At 36.8% G+C, this 12,250-nt stretch overlaps 1 protein-coding gene across 1 annotated transcript; it reads left to right on the forward strand.

Annotated features, from left to right (window-relative positions):
* Nucleotides 1-6,167: 6,167 nt before the first annotated feature.
* On the forward strand, nt 6,168-9,508 carry LOC136223543 (ATP synthase subunit d, mitochondrial). The gene is made up of 5 exons (XM_066011600.1): nt 6,168-6,417; nt 7,517-7,598; nt 8,647-8,711; nt 9,000-9,086; nt 9,189-9,508. The coding sequence occupies exons 1-5, from the start codon at nt 6,247-6,249 to the stop codon at nt 9,288-9,290; spliced, it is 507 nt and encodes a 168-aa protein (XP_065867672.1). The 5' UTR covers nt 6,168-6,246; the 3' UTR covers nt 9,291-9,508.
* The last annotated feature ends 2,742 nt before the right edge of the window (nt 9,509-12,250 follow it).

The following is a 12,250-nucleotide window of genomic DNA, read 5'->3' on the forward strand; positions in this document are numbered from 1 at the left end:
ATGTTCGATTCTAAAATTACAAAAGAGAGAGAAGAGTTAGTGAGAGAAGTTGAAGGAGGAAGAAATGGAAAAGAAAAGGCTATACAAGTAATTTCATATTAGGTGGGTTATTTTTTGACTTTTGGAGAGGTCAAACTGATGAGGTGGCACGTTGTCTAAGCGTTGACCGGTCATTTTTACCTGCTGTATACAATAGTGTGCGGTCATCATAAGGTCGTACATATTAGTGAGGGGTAAATTTCATCAATGGTGTACAACCTTTGCTCCATTTCACACTTTGGTGTACAACCTTCATTTTGTCACACTAATATGTACAACCTTATGGGTGACCGCACATTATGGTATACAGCAGGTAAAAATGACTGGTCAACTCGAAGTCAACGCGCCACATCACCGATTTGATTGGTTAAAAAGTAAAACATTAACAAATTACTTATATACCCTTATTTCCTTAATTCTTTATGTCTGGTAATACAAATACCTCAAGCTAATTTTCTGAACATTAATGGCAGAAATAGATTTAGTAAATTCTTATCTAACTTCATCCTTTTTAATCTCGTAATTCGATGCCGTAATCACCATGTGCACATATCCACGGAAGATCGATGGGAATTATGATTCCTTGGGGACCCATAACTGCAAAGCGCTATTAAGTCTGAAGCACTATAAATTCTGCTGCAAAAAATCAAGCTTCAATATTCATTGGATATGAACAAGATTGGATACATGCACCTATCAATCTTCACTATTTGCATTTGCAGATTTGTATGACTATGTTTTGATGGGTTTGGGTTCCATAGCTGCTTGTGCTCGTGAAGCTTCAGTTCTTGTTTTCTTCATTTTCTTTGGGAAAATGATTAATATAATTGGTTTGGCTTATCTCTTTCCTAAACAAACTTTTGATCAAGTTGCAAAATATTCATTGGATATTTTTTGTATGTGGGTTGTGGCCATATTGTTCTCTTCATGGATTTGTAAGGAATTTGATTCATCTTTATTTATTTGTTTGTTTTATATGGGGGAAATAAAATGTGAAAATGAGGTGGCTTGTTGGATGCACAACGGAGAATGAAATTTCCATTGTTTAGAAGCTGCCGTGAAAATTGCAATTTGTTGATTCACTAAGATCAACAGTGAATCCTTTCTTTGAAGAGAGAAGTTTAGTGAGAGAAAGTGAGTTAGAGAAAGAAATAAATTTGAAGAGAGAGAAACAAATAAATTTGAAGAGAGAAAGAAATTTGAGTGAAGAAGATGAAGAGGTGGAGAGATAGGGGTAAAAAAGAGAAAGTCATCAACTTAATTTTTTTTTTAATTTATGGGTCCCACTTTTACTAATAATTAGGATGAAAAATGATGATGTGTCGCGTTGACTTCGAGTTGACCGGTCACTTTTACCTGCTATATACCATAGAGGGAGGTCACCAATAAGGTTGTACATATTAGTGTGACAAAATGAAGGTTGTACACCAAAGTGTGAAATGGGACAAAGGTTGTACACCATTGATGAAATTTACCCTATTAGTGAGACAAAATGAAGTTTGTACACCAAAGTGTGAAATGGGATAAAGGTTGTACACCATTGATGAAATTTACCCAAGTATTATGAGACATCTCGATTATGGATATGATGGGTAAATTTCATCAATGGTGTACAACTTTTATCCTATTTTACACTTTGGTGTACAACCTTCATTTTGTCTCACTAATATGTACAACCTTATAGGTGACCTCTCACTTTGGTGTACATCAGGTAAAAAAATGACCGGTCAACGTGCCACCTCAGCCCTACCACATGTATAATGACTAAAATACCCTTATCCCTAAAAAAATAAAAAAATAGAAAATACAAGGTCTCCTTCGTTCAACTATCTCCCTATCTTTCCTTTCTCTATCTACTTCCATAAATTACAGTTGTTCTTAATAAGAAATTTTTCTGGAAATTTTAAAATTGAAAAACCATTTCTATTAATCTATTATTACATAAACTAATTTACTCATATCTTTACCATTTTGAAAGTTGATATAGTTTTCGTGCATTTTAAATTTAGGTTAAACTTTATATGAAAGTGGCAGATTCAAATGGTAATGGTAGATTCAAATGCTTATGATTCAAATTCGTTAGCGTCATAGTTATAAGTTCTTAGCCTTGAATATATATGGAGTTATGCGAATCAGAAATCCAAAAGTGGATAAGAGAAGCAGTGAGGGGCTTGGAATCGGAAGGGACCAGCGAAGTCGGAATCGGAATCGTCGCCTCCTTTGAAGGGAATACGAAGAAAAAGAAAAAACCAGAAAATAAGTGGTCGAGGGAAAAGAAATCGACAGATGGCGGAAGGAGGAGGCTGAGTTTCACATTTGAGGCAAAGAAAAGAGAGAGACGGCCGGAGGTGGGATTCACCATCACCAAGCGAGAAATCTGCCATGGTAGATCAGGTTTCGATTTTGAGAGGAAAAGAGGAAGAAGATGGAGTGAGGGATGGCTAGGTTATTATTTATGATAAATTACATCCATGGCCATTGAACTATATCCATTTTCATATTATGGCCACTGAGCTAAATTTCTTCCCGGTATGGCCATCGAACTTTATACTTTATTACATCGGTGGCCACTGTCACTGTTGACCACCATTTTAACACATTTGACTCCTCTTTTGACCGGTTCTCGCTCACATTTTCCCCTTTTAAAACCCAGAATACCCATTTTATCCTCCTTATCTTTCTACTCCATCTCCAGGACAATTCCTCTCTCTAAAACCAGTAGAGAGAGAAATACTCCTCCTTAAAACTCACCATTGCTACTAATACTGAGTTGTAGCTAAACTCCATGTTAGAGCTAAGAAGATGAAATTATAATCAACAATCCCATGATTCCAAAACTCATAAAACCCAAAACTAAAATTCAGCGACGAAATCAAGAAATTACAGAGAACAGTCATGGCAAGATGAAGATTGTTCCATGCTTGAATTAAAATTTAAAACCACCTCTCCTCTTTATCAACATTACTATCAATCATCAAGAACACAGATTGGCTATTTCTCTGGATCTAGAAATCATAAAAAAAAATCATGAGTTCAAACCTAATCAAAACAAATATCAATTTGGGAAAGCTTGCCAAAAATAATAATAAAACACAGACTCAAAAGAAAAGGTAAAAACAGAGCATTTGGACTGTCTCAGGTTATAATTATCGGTGGATTCAACCTGTTCTTCGAACTAGATGTACGGCCTCGTGGACGGCGATTTGAGCCGGAACCGGAACTAGTGGCAGCGGTATGGTTTTGATCTCTGCATTAAAGATGTAAATCGGGTCTAGGAGCTGATTAGTAGCAAACGTGAGTTCTCAGGTGGAGTATTTCTCTCTCTACTGGTTTTAGAGGGAGGATGCCACGCCTCACCCTGTGGTGAGGCGTGAAGCTATCACACCTCACCGTAGGTGCGGACGTGATAGCCTCACGCCTCACCACAGGGTGAGGCGTGAGGATATCACGTCTCACCGTGTGGTGAGGCGTGATTATCTCACGCCCGCGTGCCGGGAGAGGAAATTATCCTCCATTTCCCACCCTAAAATCTCAAAGGATATTTTCGTCCTTTCATGGGGCTAGAGCTGAGAAATGGAGGCTATGTTTAACAACACCCTAACTTTTCGATATCTTTTTTAAAAAAATAAATAAAACATTTTCGATATTATAACTAGACCTGGGCATGGGCCGGGCCTATCGGGCTTTTAATAAAGCCTGATGAGCCCAAGCCCAGCCAAGCCCACAAGAAATTTAGTCGGGCTCGGGTTGGGCTCGGGCCTAAGATATGAATCCCAAGCCCGCCATCCAAGCCCATCTATATAATTAAAAAAAATACAATTAAATTTAAAATACCACACCAACTTTCTTAATAAAAAAATAGTACACACAAGACAACACAATACTTAATAAGTTTGGAAATGGACTCTATGTATTTTAATCAAATAGATAATCAGGATTATTATGCAAATAGCCTCCATGTATTTTAATAAAATAAATAAATAGGATTATTATGTAAATAACGAACCAATTTTGGGATTCAGGAGGGATGGGCTTTAAAGATTTACATATGTTTAATCTGGCAATGTTAGGTAAACAGGGCTGGAAATTGCTAAAATTCCCAAATACTCTAATAAGTAGAATGTTCAAAGCTAAATATTTTCCTAGGGATGACTTACTTTTCGCTAAATTAGGCAATAATCCTAGCATGGTTTGGAGAAGTATATGGGAAGGCCTTAGCATATTGAGAAAAGGGATTAGATGGAGAGTGGAGAATGGCAAGTCCATTAGAGTATGGGAAGATGCTTGGGTACCAAATCTAGAGAATTTTTGTATAAATTCCTTTGTGGTCCCTGGTTTGGAAAGCTTGACAGTGGCTGACTTATTACTTGAGAATGGGAGAGGGTGGGACATACAGAGGCTACATGGGTGCTTTAGTGATAACGAGGTGCAGGCTATTAGCGACATTATTCTGCCATATCATGTAGGGGAAGATATGAGAATCTGGCACTGGTCAAGGGATGGTCAATACAATGTTCATTCAGGCTACTTGACTGGCATGAGAATTGCTGAAGGTAGTAGAGCTCAGGAAGGGTGGAGGAGGTTATGGAAGTTGATGATTCCACCCAAGCTTAAGCAGTTTATTTGGCGTCTTTGTTCGCGATGCTTACCCACTAGAGCTCGTCTGGCCCAAAGAAGAGTCCCTATTACTACCGAGTGTCCTGTGTGCGTGGAGCAGGAGGAAACGGATAACCACTTATTTATTGATTGCTGTTTTGCAGGTGACATTTGGGATCACCGAAATAGAGTCCTCTGGCATATGAGATGGTGGCCGGCAGATACCAGTTGGCGTAGTAGTTTGGAAGCGACCCAAGATTGGAGAGCTTATCAAAGCAAGGCCGCTACCGTAAGTACCAGGAGGAAGGAGTCAAGCAATCGGCAACCAGGGTCGACAAATGCTGCTGGCAATGGGGCGACAGATCAGAGATGGAGCGCACCGAATCCTGGCTTCGTCAAATGCAATATTGATGGGGCAATCTTTAAAGAACTAAGAAGCAGCGGTATAGGAGCGGTTATCGGAGACGAAAGGGGAGCATTCGTATTGTGTAGCAGCAGATGCATTCCAAGTATCAAAGAACCAAAGGTCATTGAAGCTCTTGCAATTCGCACGAGTTTGCTTTGGCTATCTAATATGGGATATACAGCTGTTGAATTTGAATCTGATGCTAAATTTGTGGTAGATAGTATACACTCTGGAAAGCAGGATACCTCTGAGTTTGGAATGATATTAGAAGACTGTCGTTTAATCCTAAGATCCTACCCATCTTTTAAATTAGTATTTATTCGTCGACTAGCGAACAGTGCAGCTCATTTGGTAGCTAGGCTTGCCTGTTCCAATGCTAGCGATTTCCTTTCAACTGTTGTGCCGGAATGGCTTGTGAAACACTATTGTTATGGATGCAAGTCTATTATTTATTTAATTATCTTTTCTGGTTCAAAAAAAAAAGGTAGGGGAGTTTTTCTTCTTTTTATACAATTACAGCACAAAACTCAAATTAAATATGAAATTTATTTAATAAAATATGGTATATGAAGAGATTGTGGGGGAACAATCCAAAATGAAACACACCAAACTTTAAGTAAAGTATTTATATTTATTTTTATAAAAATATATTATAAATAATTTATATTTATATAATGTAATTTATAATTTATATAAATATATATATATATATATTATAGTATATCGGGCCGGGCCGGACCGGACCGGACCTGTCCAATGTAAAATTTGTAAAGCCCAAATCCGCCCATTTTTTGATGGGCTTATATTGGGCCGGACCGGACCTGACAGTATTTTCATGTGCCAAAGCCCAGCTAAATGGACCTGGGTCTGGGCGGGCGGACGGGCTCGCCGGCCCATGTCCAGGTCTAATTAATGTTTTTTTTGTTCGTAAGGATACCCATCGTCGATAACAATAACTATTCTTTCGCAGATGGTTTGCACCTCTACGGGTGGGACTGCTGGCCACGGAAATAAATTGATATATAATCATATATCACCCATTTTGCATTTGGAAACGACCAGTCGTTTATTTTCCGGTGTGTGTTGATTATTTGCCGTTTAGGCACTACATATTAGCGTACCCTCACCAAAGCCGGTTTATTTATTCATTTGGGGGCTCAATCGATTAGTTCATTGCCGAAAATCAACGAAGAGGGAAAGAGACGATGAGTGGAACAGCGAAGAAGATAACAGATGTCGCTTTCAAGGCATCTAAGAACATAGACTGGGATGGAATGGCAAAGCTCATCGTCACCGATGAGGCTCGCAAGGAGTTCAACACTCTCCGCCGCGCTTTCGACGAAGTTAACTCCGAGCTCCAAACTAAGTTCAGCCAGGTTCCCTTCTTTCTCTCTTTTTCGAAATTTAGGGTTTCATTTATTAATTGTCGAACAACACAGATTTGATTTCTCTTCGCTACGGTTTCCTGGATCTCGATTATACGATTTGGCTTTTTTTTGAATCTCGTTGGTTTATATTTATATTATTTTTTACTCTGTTAAGATCGGATTGCACCAACGTAATTTTGTGCTCTGAGTTAGTTTGGATCCGTCCGTTTTTCATCTTTTTGATTTATATTGCTTTTGGTTTGAAGAGGGGAAGGGTTGTGCACAGAGAAGCGACATAGCTTCAGATTGAGCAATTGCAAATGCAGAATTCTCTTTTTGGGTGGATAAAGCCTTCGTTTTTGGCGCTTCCTTAAATTACTTGTTGCAGGAGGGAATTAGGCAGGATTTTGGAGAACTTAATTTTGCTATTGGGTCAGCTTAATAGAAAATTCTTTGAGGTTTCCTACTTGGTAATATGCATCGTTTTGAATTTTGGGGGTTCTAGTCTAGCAAACAGTATCTTTTACATTTTCAGTTGCTTTGTATCTTATATCAATAACTCCTTCTACATTTCGCCCCTGCTTTGGATTGTAATTTTTCTTTTTAGGTAAAAGTTCATGCACATGTTCAGGTAGAATATGTTGGTTGATACTTCTATGAGGAACCATTAACGAGGCTTTTAATGTGATTTAGCAATTTTTTGTTTCTTACATAGTATGGAACATCTTTCTCATGAAATCATGAATATTTCTATCATTGCATTAATGCCCTTTTGGTGAATTGCATTACCATAAGCATGTTATGTCCATCACTACATTATTATTATGCGTCATGTGGCAACACAATGGCTTGGCCAAGGGTGAAATTGGTGTGTATTCTTATAAATCAGGGAAAAGTGGAAGGAATTATGCAAGCAATATATAATTTCATGAAATGTTTCTTTCTTGTTTGAGATTGTTCATTGCTAATTTGCTATCCATGATCTTATCTTTATGCTTGGTGCTTCACTGCTTGCTTGCACATTTGCAATTGAAACGTGGATTCTCTCCTTACATTTCAAAAGGTATTACATGTTGATATGTAATGATTTTTGGTCTAAATTATGCAGGAACCTGAACCAGTAAACTGGGATTATTATAGAAAGAATATTGGCTCTCGCTTGGTTGACATGTACAAGGAAGCACATGACAGTATGTATTTTATATGGCTATTCTTCTCTACATGTATTTGGATAAACTTTTCTTCCTTACCCTGTTCATCTATTAGAATAACTTCTCCTGTTATATAGAAAGACTCAAACTTTCACATGAAAGTCAAAGTTGGTTCGTTATTAGCTGATTGAGAGTGCTTTTCACCTTTATCCTTGTCAAATAAAGTGTTCCTATAGTTCATCAAAAGAAACATTTTTCTTTTAGAACAGAACTTCCTTAGATGTCTGATGCAATCTGCTATGAAGTTTTCAAACTGTGTTGAGTTCTAACACATTTGAAGCTGCTATAAATTTATAATGAAGGGGAGTTGGCCCATAGGAAAACTCAACTCCAAGCATGGGCAAGGCTATGAGGAGGTTTCGACGAGGACTGGCGAATGGAACATATCAACCGTTGTTGCTCCAGGATGCCGAGTTGGTATAAGGAACACTATAGGGGGACATGGACTCCCTTGGCGTTGGATCACACTCACCCCCTAAGTGAGTGGTCGGCACTGGTGATCCACACTAGTCCATTGGGGACTAGGAGAGTCGGGCATTCCGTCTTAGAAAAGAGTGGCGAATGTCTCCATAAGGGGGAACCCTATGCCCACTTTGGGCTCCGAGATAGCCCATAGTGCGTGTCACTTCTAGGGTGAGGTTTGATATATATGGGGACTTTTTGGGACGGTATGCTGATTTATGCATTGACAGGACATATATAGGGGATAAAACCCCTCGGTATCACCGAAGGCTAAGGCTTGGGGAAGTCTCAGCGCCACACAGGGATTTGGCATAGTCCCAGATCTACCCCGTGACACTTAGCACTAGGATACAAAATGTACAGATGTTGCACTCTACTCGCAGACATGAGTATTTATTGAAATGGATATCTGACTTTTAGTAGAGTTTGGAGCCACATATAAAACTAGTAGAGAGTTTGGGGCCACAGATATTGGATCAAATTCAAAATGCATTTGGTGCTGTTGTGGTTTTGTGGTTTTGTATTTGAGGTCATAGTTTTACTTGAATTTATTGTGTTATTGCAGGTATCCAAATTCCCAAGTTCGTGGACACAGTCACTCCTCAATATAAACCAAAGTTTGAGGCTCTGGTGAGTTTTCGAACTTATTTTTCAGGATTTATTAATCCTTTTCCGTTTAGCATCTTTGAACATTTTCAAGGCTGACTGTTGAAGGATTTTGTCTATTCCATATTTGGTTTCTGTCTAGTTTTTTTTAAGAAGTTATGAGGAGGATCTTGCTTACCTAGTTTAACATTTTCTAAGCATGAAAGTAAATGTTGAACAGATATGGATTGTGTCTTGGCTACTGTATTGTGTTAATAATGTTCAAGGAACTCATTCTTCAATATCTAATGAAGTTGAGAATGTTGATCACAGTTGGTAGAACTGAAAGAAGCAGAGCAACAATCTCTAAAAGAATCTGAAAGACTAGAGAAGGAGATTGCAGAAGTCCAAGAATTGAAGGTTACTGATATACCACTATTTATTTCTCTTTCTTGATTTACCCATTTTTTGTCAAATTTGGAGATGTTTTTGCTCACAAGTTTCTTTTGGCCAAATTAACAGAAGAAGTTAAGTACCATGACGGCGGATGAATACTTTGAAAAGCATCCAGAGTTGAAGAAGAAGTTTGATGATGAAATCCGCAATGATTATTGGGGTTATTGATTTTTCATTGAGAGGTTGGGAAAAGAATTTTGAGAATTGTCATTGAATAAAAGAAATATGGTCTTCTCTTTGTGATTTTGTTGTCCGGGTAGTTCTGGAATTAGCAACCCATTTGGGATTTGACTTTCCGATTGTGTTGATCAATAAGCTGATAGATACATCATTTGATTTGTTTTGGAAAGTTGATCTTTATGTGGAATGCTTTTGATTCTGCAGAATCTATTGGAATAGTTTAAGCTAAAGATAACCACAAGTTACGATAGTGCTATAACATGAAAAATTGCTTAAACTTTGGTGGTTATTGCCCCTGTGATTTGGCTGATGTTGAGTAGTGTCGGGGCTTCTTTTGAATTTTACAGGGGTCCCGGCTCTCCAACTTAGACTCCGAATATTAATAGACACATGTATCATTTACTCTAAGTCATTCCATAAAAAAACTTCTTTTTATTATTTGCAGTTCCCTTTAACCGTTTACAAACATGTTTTACTTCTTTTCCCTCTTTTTTGTTTATGTCCCCTCCGTTCTCTGCCTATCTCCACCATCGGCTGCTGCTCTCCACTGCTGGAGTACTTCCCCCACTGACTCCAAGCATTTCATAATTTATGTGCAGAAAACTAAATATGATGGGAAGCTATACCATAAAATCAAGTTCATAATGAATATATTTAGCACCATTTTCAATTTAAATTTCACCATACTTTTTCTACTTCCGTTAACACCCGTTGTAGTTTATCCAAATGTAAGCAATGGGTTTCAATTCTTCATTCTCAACAAGATTAATGCATGCCTTGATGTGCAAAAAGCTACAAAACGAACTCCACGCTTTCTTTTTTCTCTTCAAAAGAACTTTTGTATTCCTCGGGTCTGTAAAACAAGGTATCCTTCATCAACTAAGAAAATGCAAACGGAACAGAGATACAACCCCATCAAGTGGATATGGAGAACGTGATTCTATTTGCACCTCTTTTTCTTATTAATTGGGTTTTTTAATTGATGAGTGGATTACATGTGTCATAAAATAAATGGTGAGTTTTTATATGGGTTGGAACTTCTGGACTATATAAAATCTCAATCAAACAAGTCTAATGTTTTCTTTTTTTCTTTTGTGGCAATATCCAAGTATTGTGCCAATTTTCCAATTTTCCATATTAGTCATTTTGCATATTAATATTAAAAGACAAGGTAAAGGTACCAAACACTAATAATCAAGCAGTAATCCGTAATAACACACAACAAATAAACCAAACAGATCCTAAACCTAATTTATTTGTCGCAAAAGGTATCCTGATCATTCTAAGATTGAGTTTTTATCTTTTATTTCAACCTACCGCATCTCTAATTATTTATTTGTGGTCGTATTAAGCTTATATGTATCAAATTAGTTAAGTGTGAACTTATAATTCAGATATAAGAACTTGGGTGAAGAATTTAGTAGCCCCTAAATTTGTGCATATTACACTACCTAGTCCATCTTTTAAAAATACACTATAAAATCTCTGGGTTTCGACAAAACTAACTATTTAATCCATCTATCCATAACTTTTATATAAAATGACAAGTTTATTCTTCTATCACTAATTAACTTCCTTTTATGTTTAATTAAGTTTTATATAATTTTATTTATTATATTAATTCAAGAATAAAAACTAATATTAGTAATAAAATTATATTATTATTTAGCTTCCCTGTGGAACTAGGAAAATGGGTATACATACGATCCATCAACTCTAATTTATTCCTTTTTCAATTTTTTCATAAGATTGATGTGAGAAGAGTGTATGATAGTGGTCCATGAATGTTTGACAACAAGATCATGATTGTACATCAAATGAATCAACATGCTACCAACTAAGATTTTACTTTTTTACATAGATGTCTGGATTCATATGTACAATCTCCATTGAAGACACTTCGATAATCAAGTCATTATAAGAGAAGTTAAGAGAGAGAAAGAGTATAGACTAGAGAGAGAGAAAATTACCCTCAAAGGTTGCTTGCTTTGGGGGTATTTATAGGTTCTGGACATGTGGGGTATCAAATGTCCTTAATACCCCTAGGTATGGGGGTGGTTCAAAGGCTTTATTCTGAGAATCCGGACTAGATGGGGGTCTAAAGTCGAAGGGCAGGATCAATGTCGAGGCCCAGGGTCGGCCCTGGGCCTTGATTTTTGGGGCGCAGGCCCGGGGCCCATGAATTCTAGGGGCCCCAAAATAATTTTTTCATTTTAGTATATATATTAAAAAAAATTACAAACCTACCGTTGTTGTGTGTGTCTCCTTCTTTCCGCGATTTCTCTTCTCTCCTGCGTTGCGCGTCTTCGGTGATTTCTTTCCCCGATTCTCTCCTCTGCGTTGCGTCTTCCTGCCTTAAAAACCTACCGTTGCTTGCTGCTCCTCCTGGTAAGTAAAATGAACTTATAATTTATTTATTAGTTTTCAAGTTTTGCTGTTTGATTTTTTTTTTTACTGTTTATATTTTCTGATTTTGATTTTTTGATTTTGCTGTTTATATTTTTTTATTTTGATCTTTTGATTTTGTTGTTTATATTTTTTGATTTTGTTGTTTGATTTTTTAGATAAATTTGATATTTGATTTTGCTGTTTACATAATTTAGTTCAAGTCTTTTGATTTTGCTGTTTGATTTTTTAGATAAGTTTGATATTTGATTTTGCTGTTTACATAATTTAGTTCAAGTCTTTTGATTTTGCTGTTTGATTTTTTACATAAGTTTATGTTACTGATATTGTTTATATTTATTAATTTTTTTTGAAGAGTTCAGGCAGGAGCATCATCACTGAATACTGATTATCAAGTTATTAAAGTTTAGAAGAATCTGAGGGAACGTTTTATTATCAAGTTATTAAAGTTTAGAAGAATCTGAGGGAACGTCTTATTATCAAGGTGTTATCTTTTTTATATATATATTTTATTTGAATTGTTCTTGTTCTTAAATCATAAG

The sequence above is a fragment of the Euphorbia lathyris genome, chromosome 3 (genome assembly GCF_963576675.1).
Source record: "Euphorbia lathyris chromosome 3, ddEupLath1.1, whole genome shotgun sequence".
In the NCBI taxonomy this organism is placed as follows: Eukaryota; Viridiplantae; Streptophyta; class Magnoliopsida; order Malpighiales; family Euphorbiaceae; genus Euphorbia; species Euphorbia lathyris.

Excerpts from the sequence above, each read along its gene's own strand:
- LOC136223543 (XM_066011600.1), top strand. The coding sequence starts at position 6,247 with ATGAGTGGAACAGCGAAGAAGATAACAGATGTCGCTTTCAAGGCATCT. Across the intron at positions 7,599-8,646 it reads GTACAAGGAAGCACATGACA|GTATCCAAATTCCCAAGTTC; the intron begins GTATGTATTTTA and ends GTGTTATTGCAG. Across the intron at positions 8,712-8,999 it reads AACCAAAGTTTGAGGCTCTG|TTGGTAGAACTGAAAGAAGC; the intron begins GTGAGTTTTCGA and ends TGTTGATCACAG.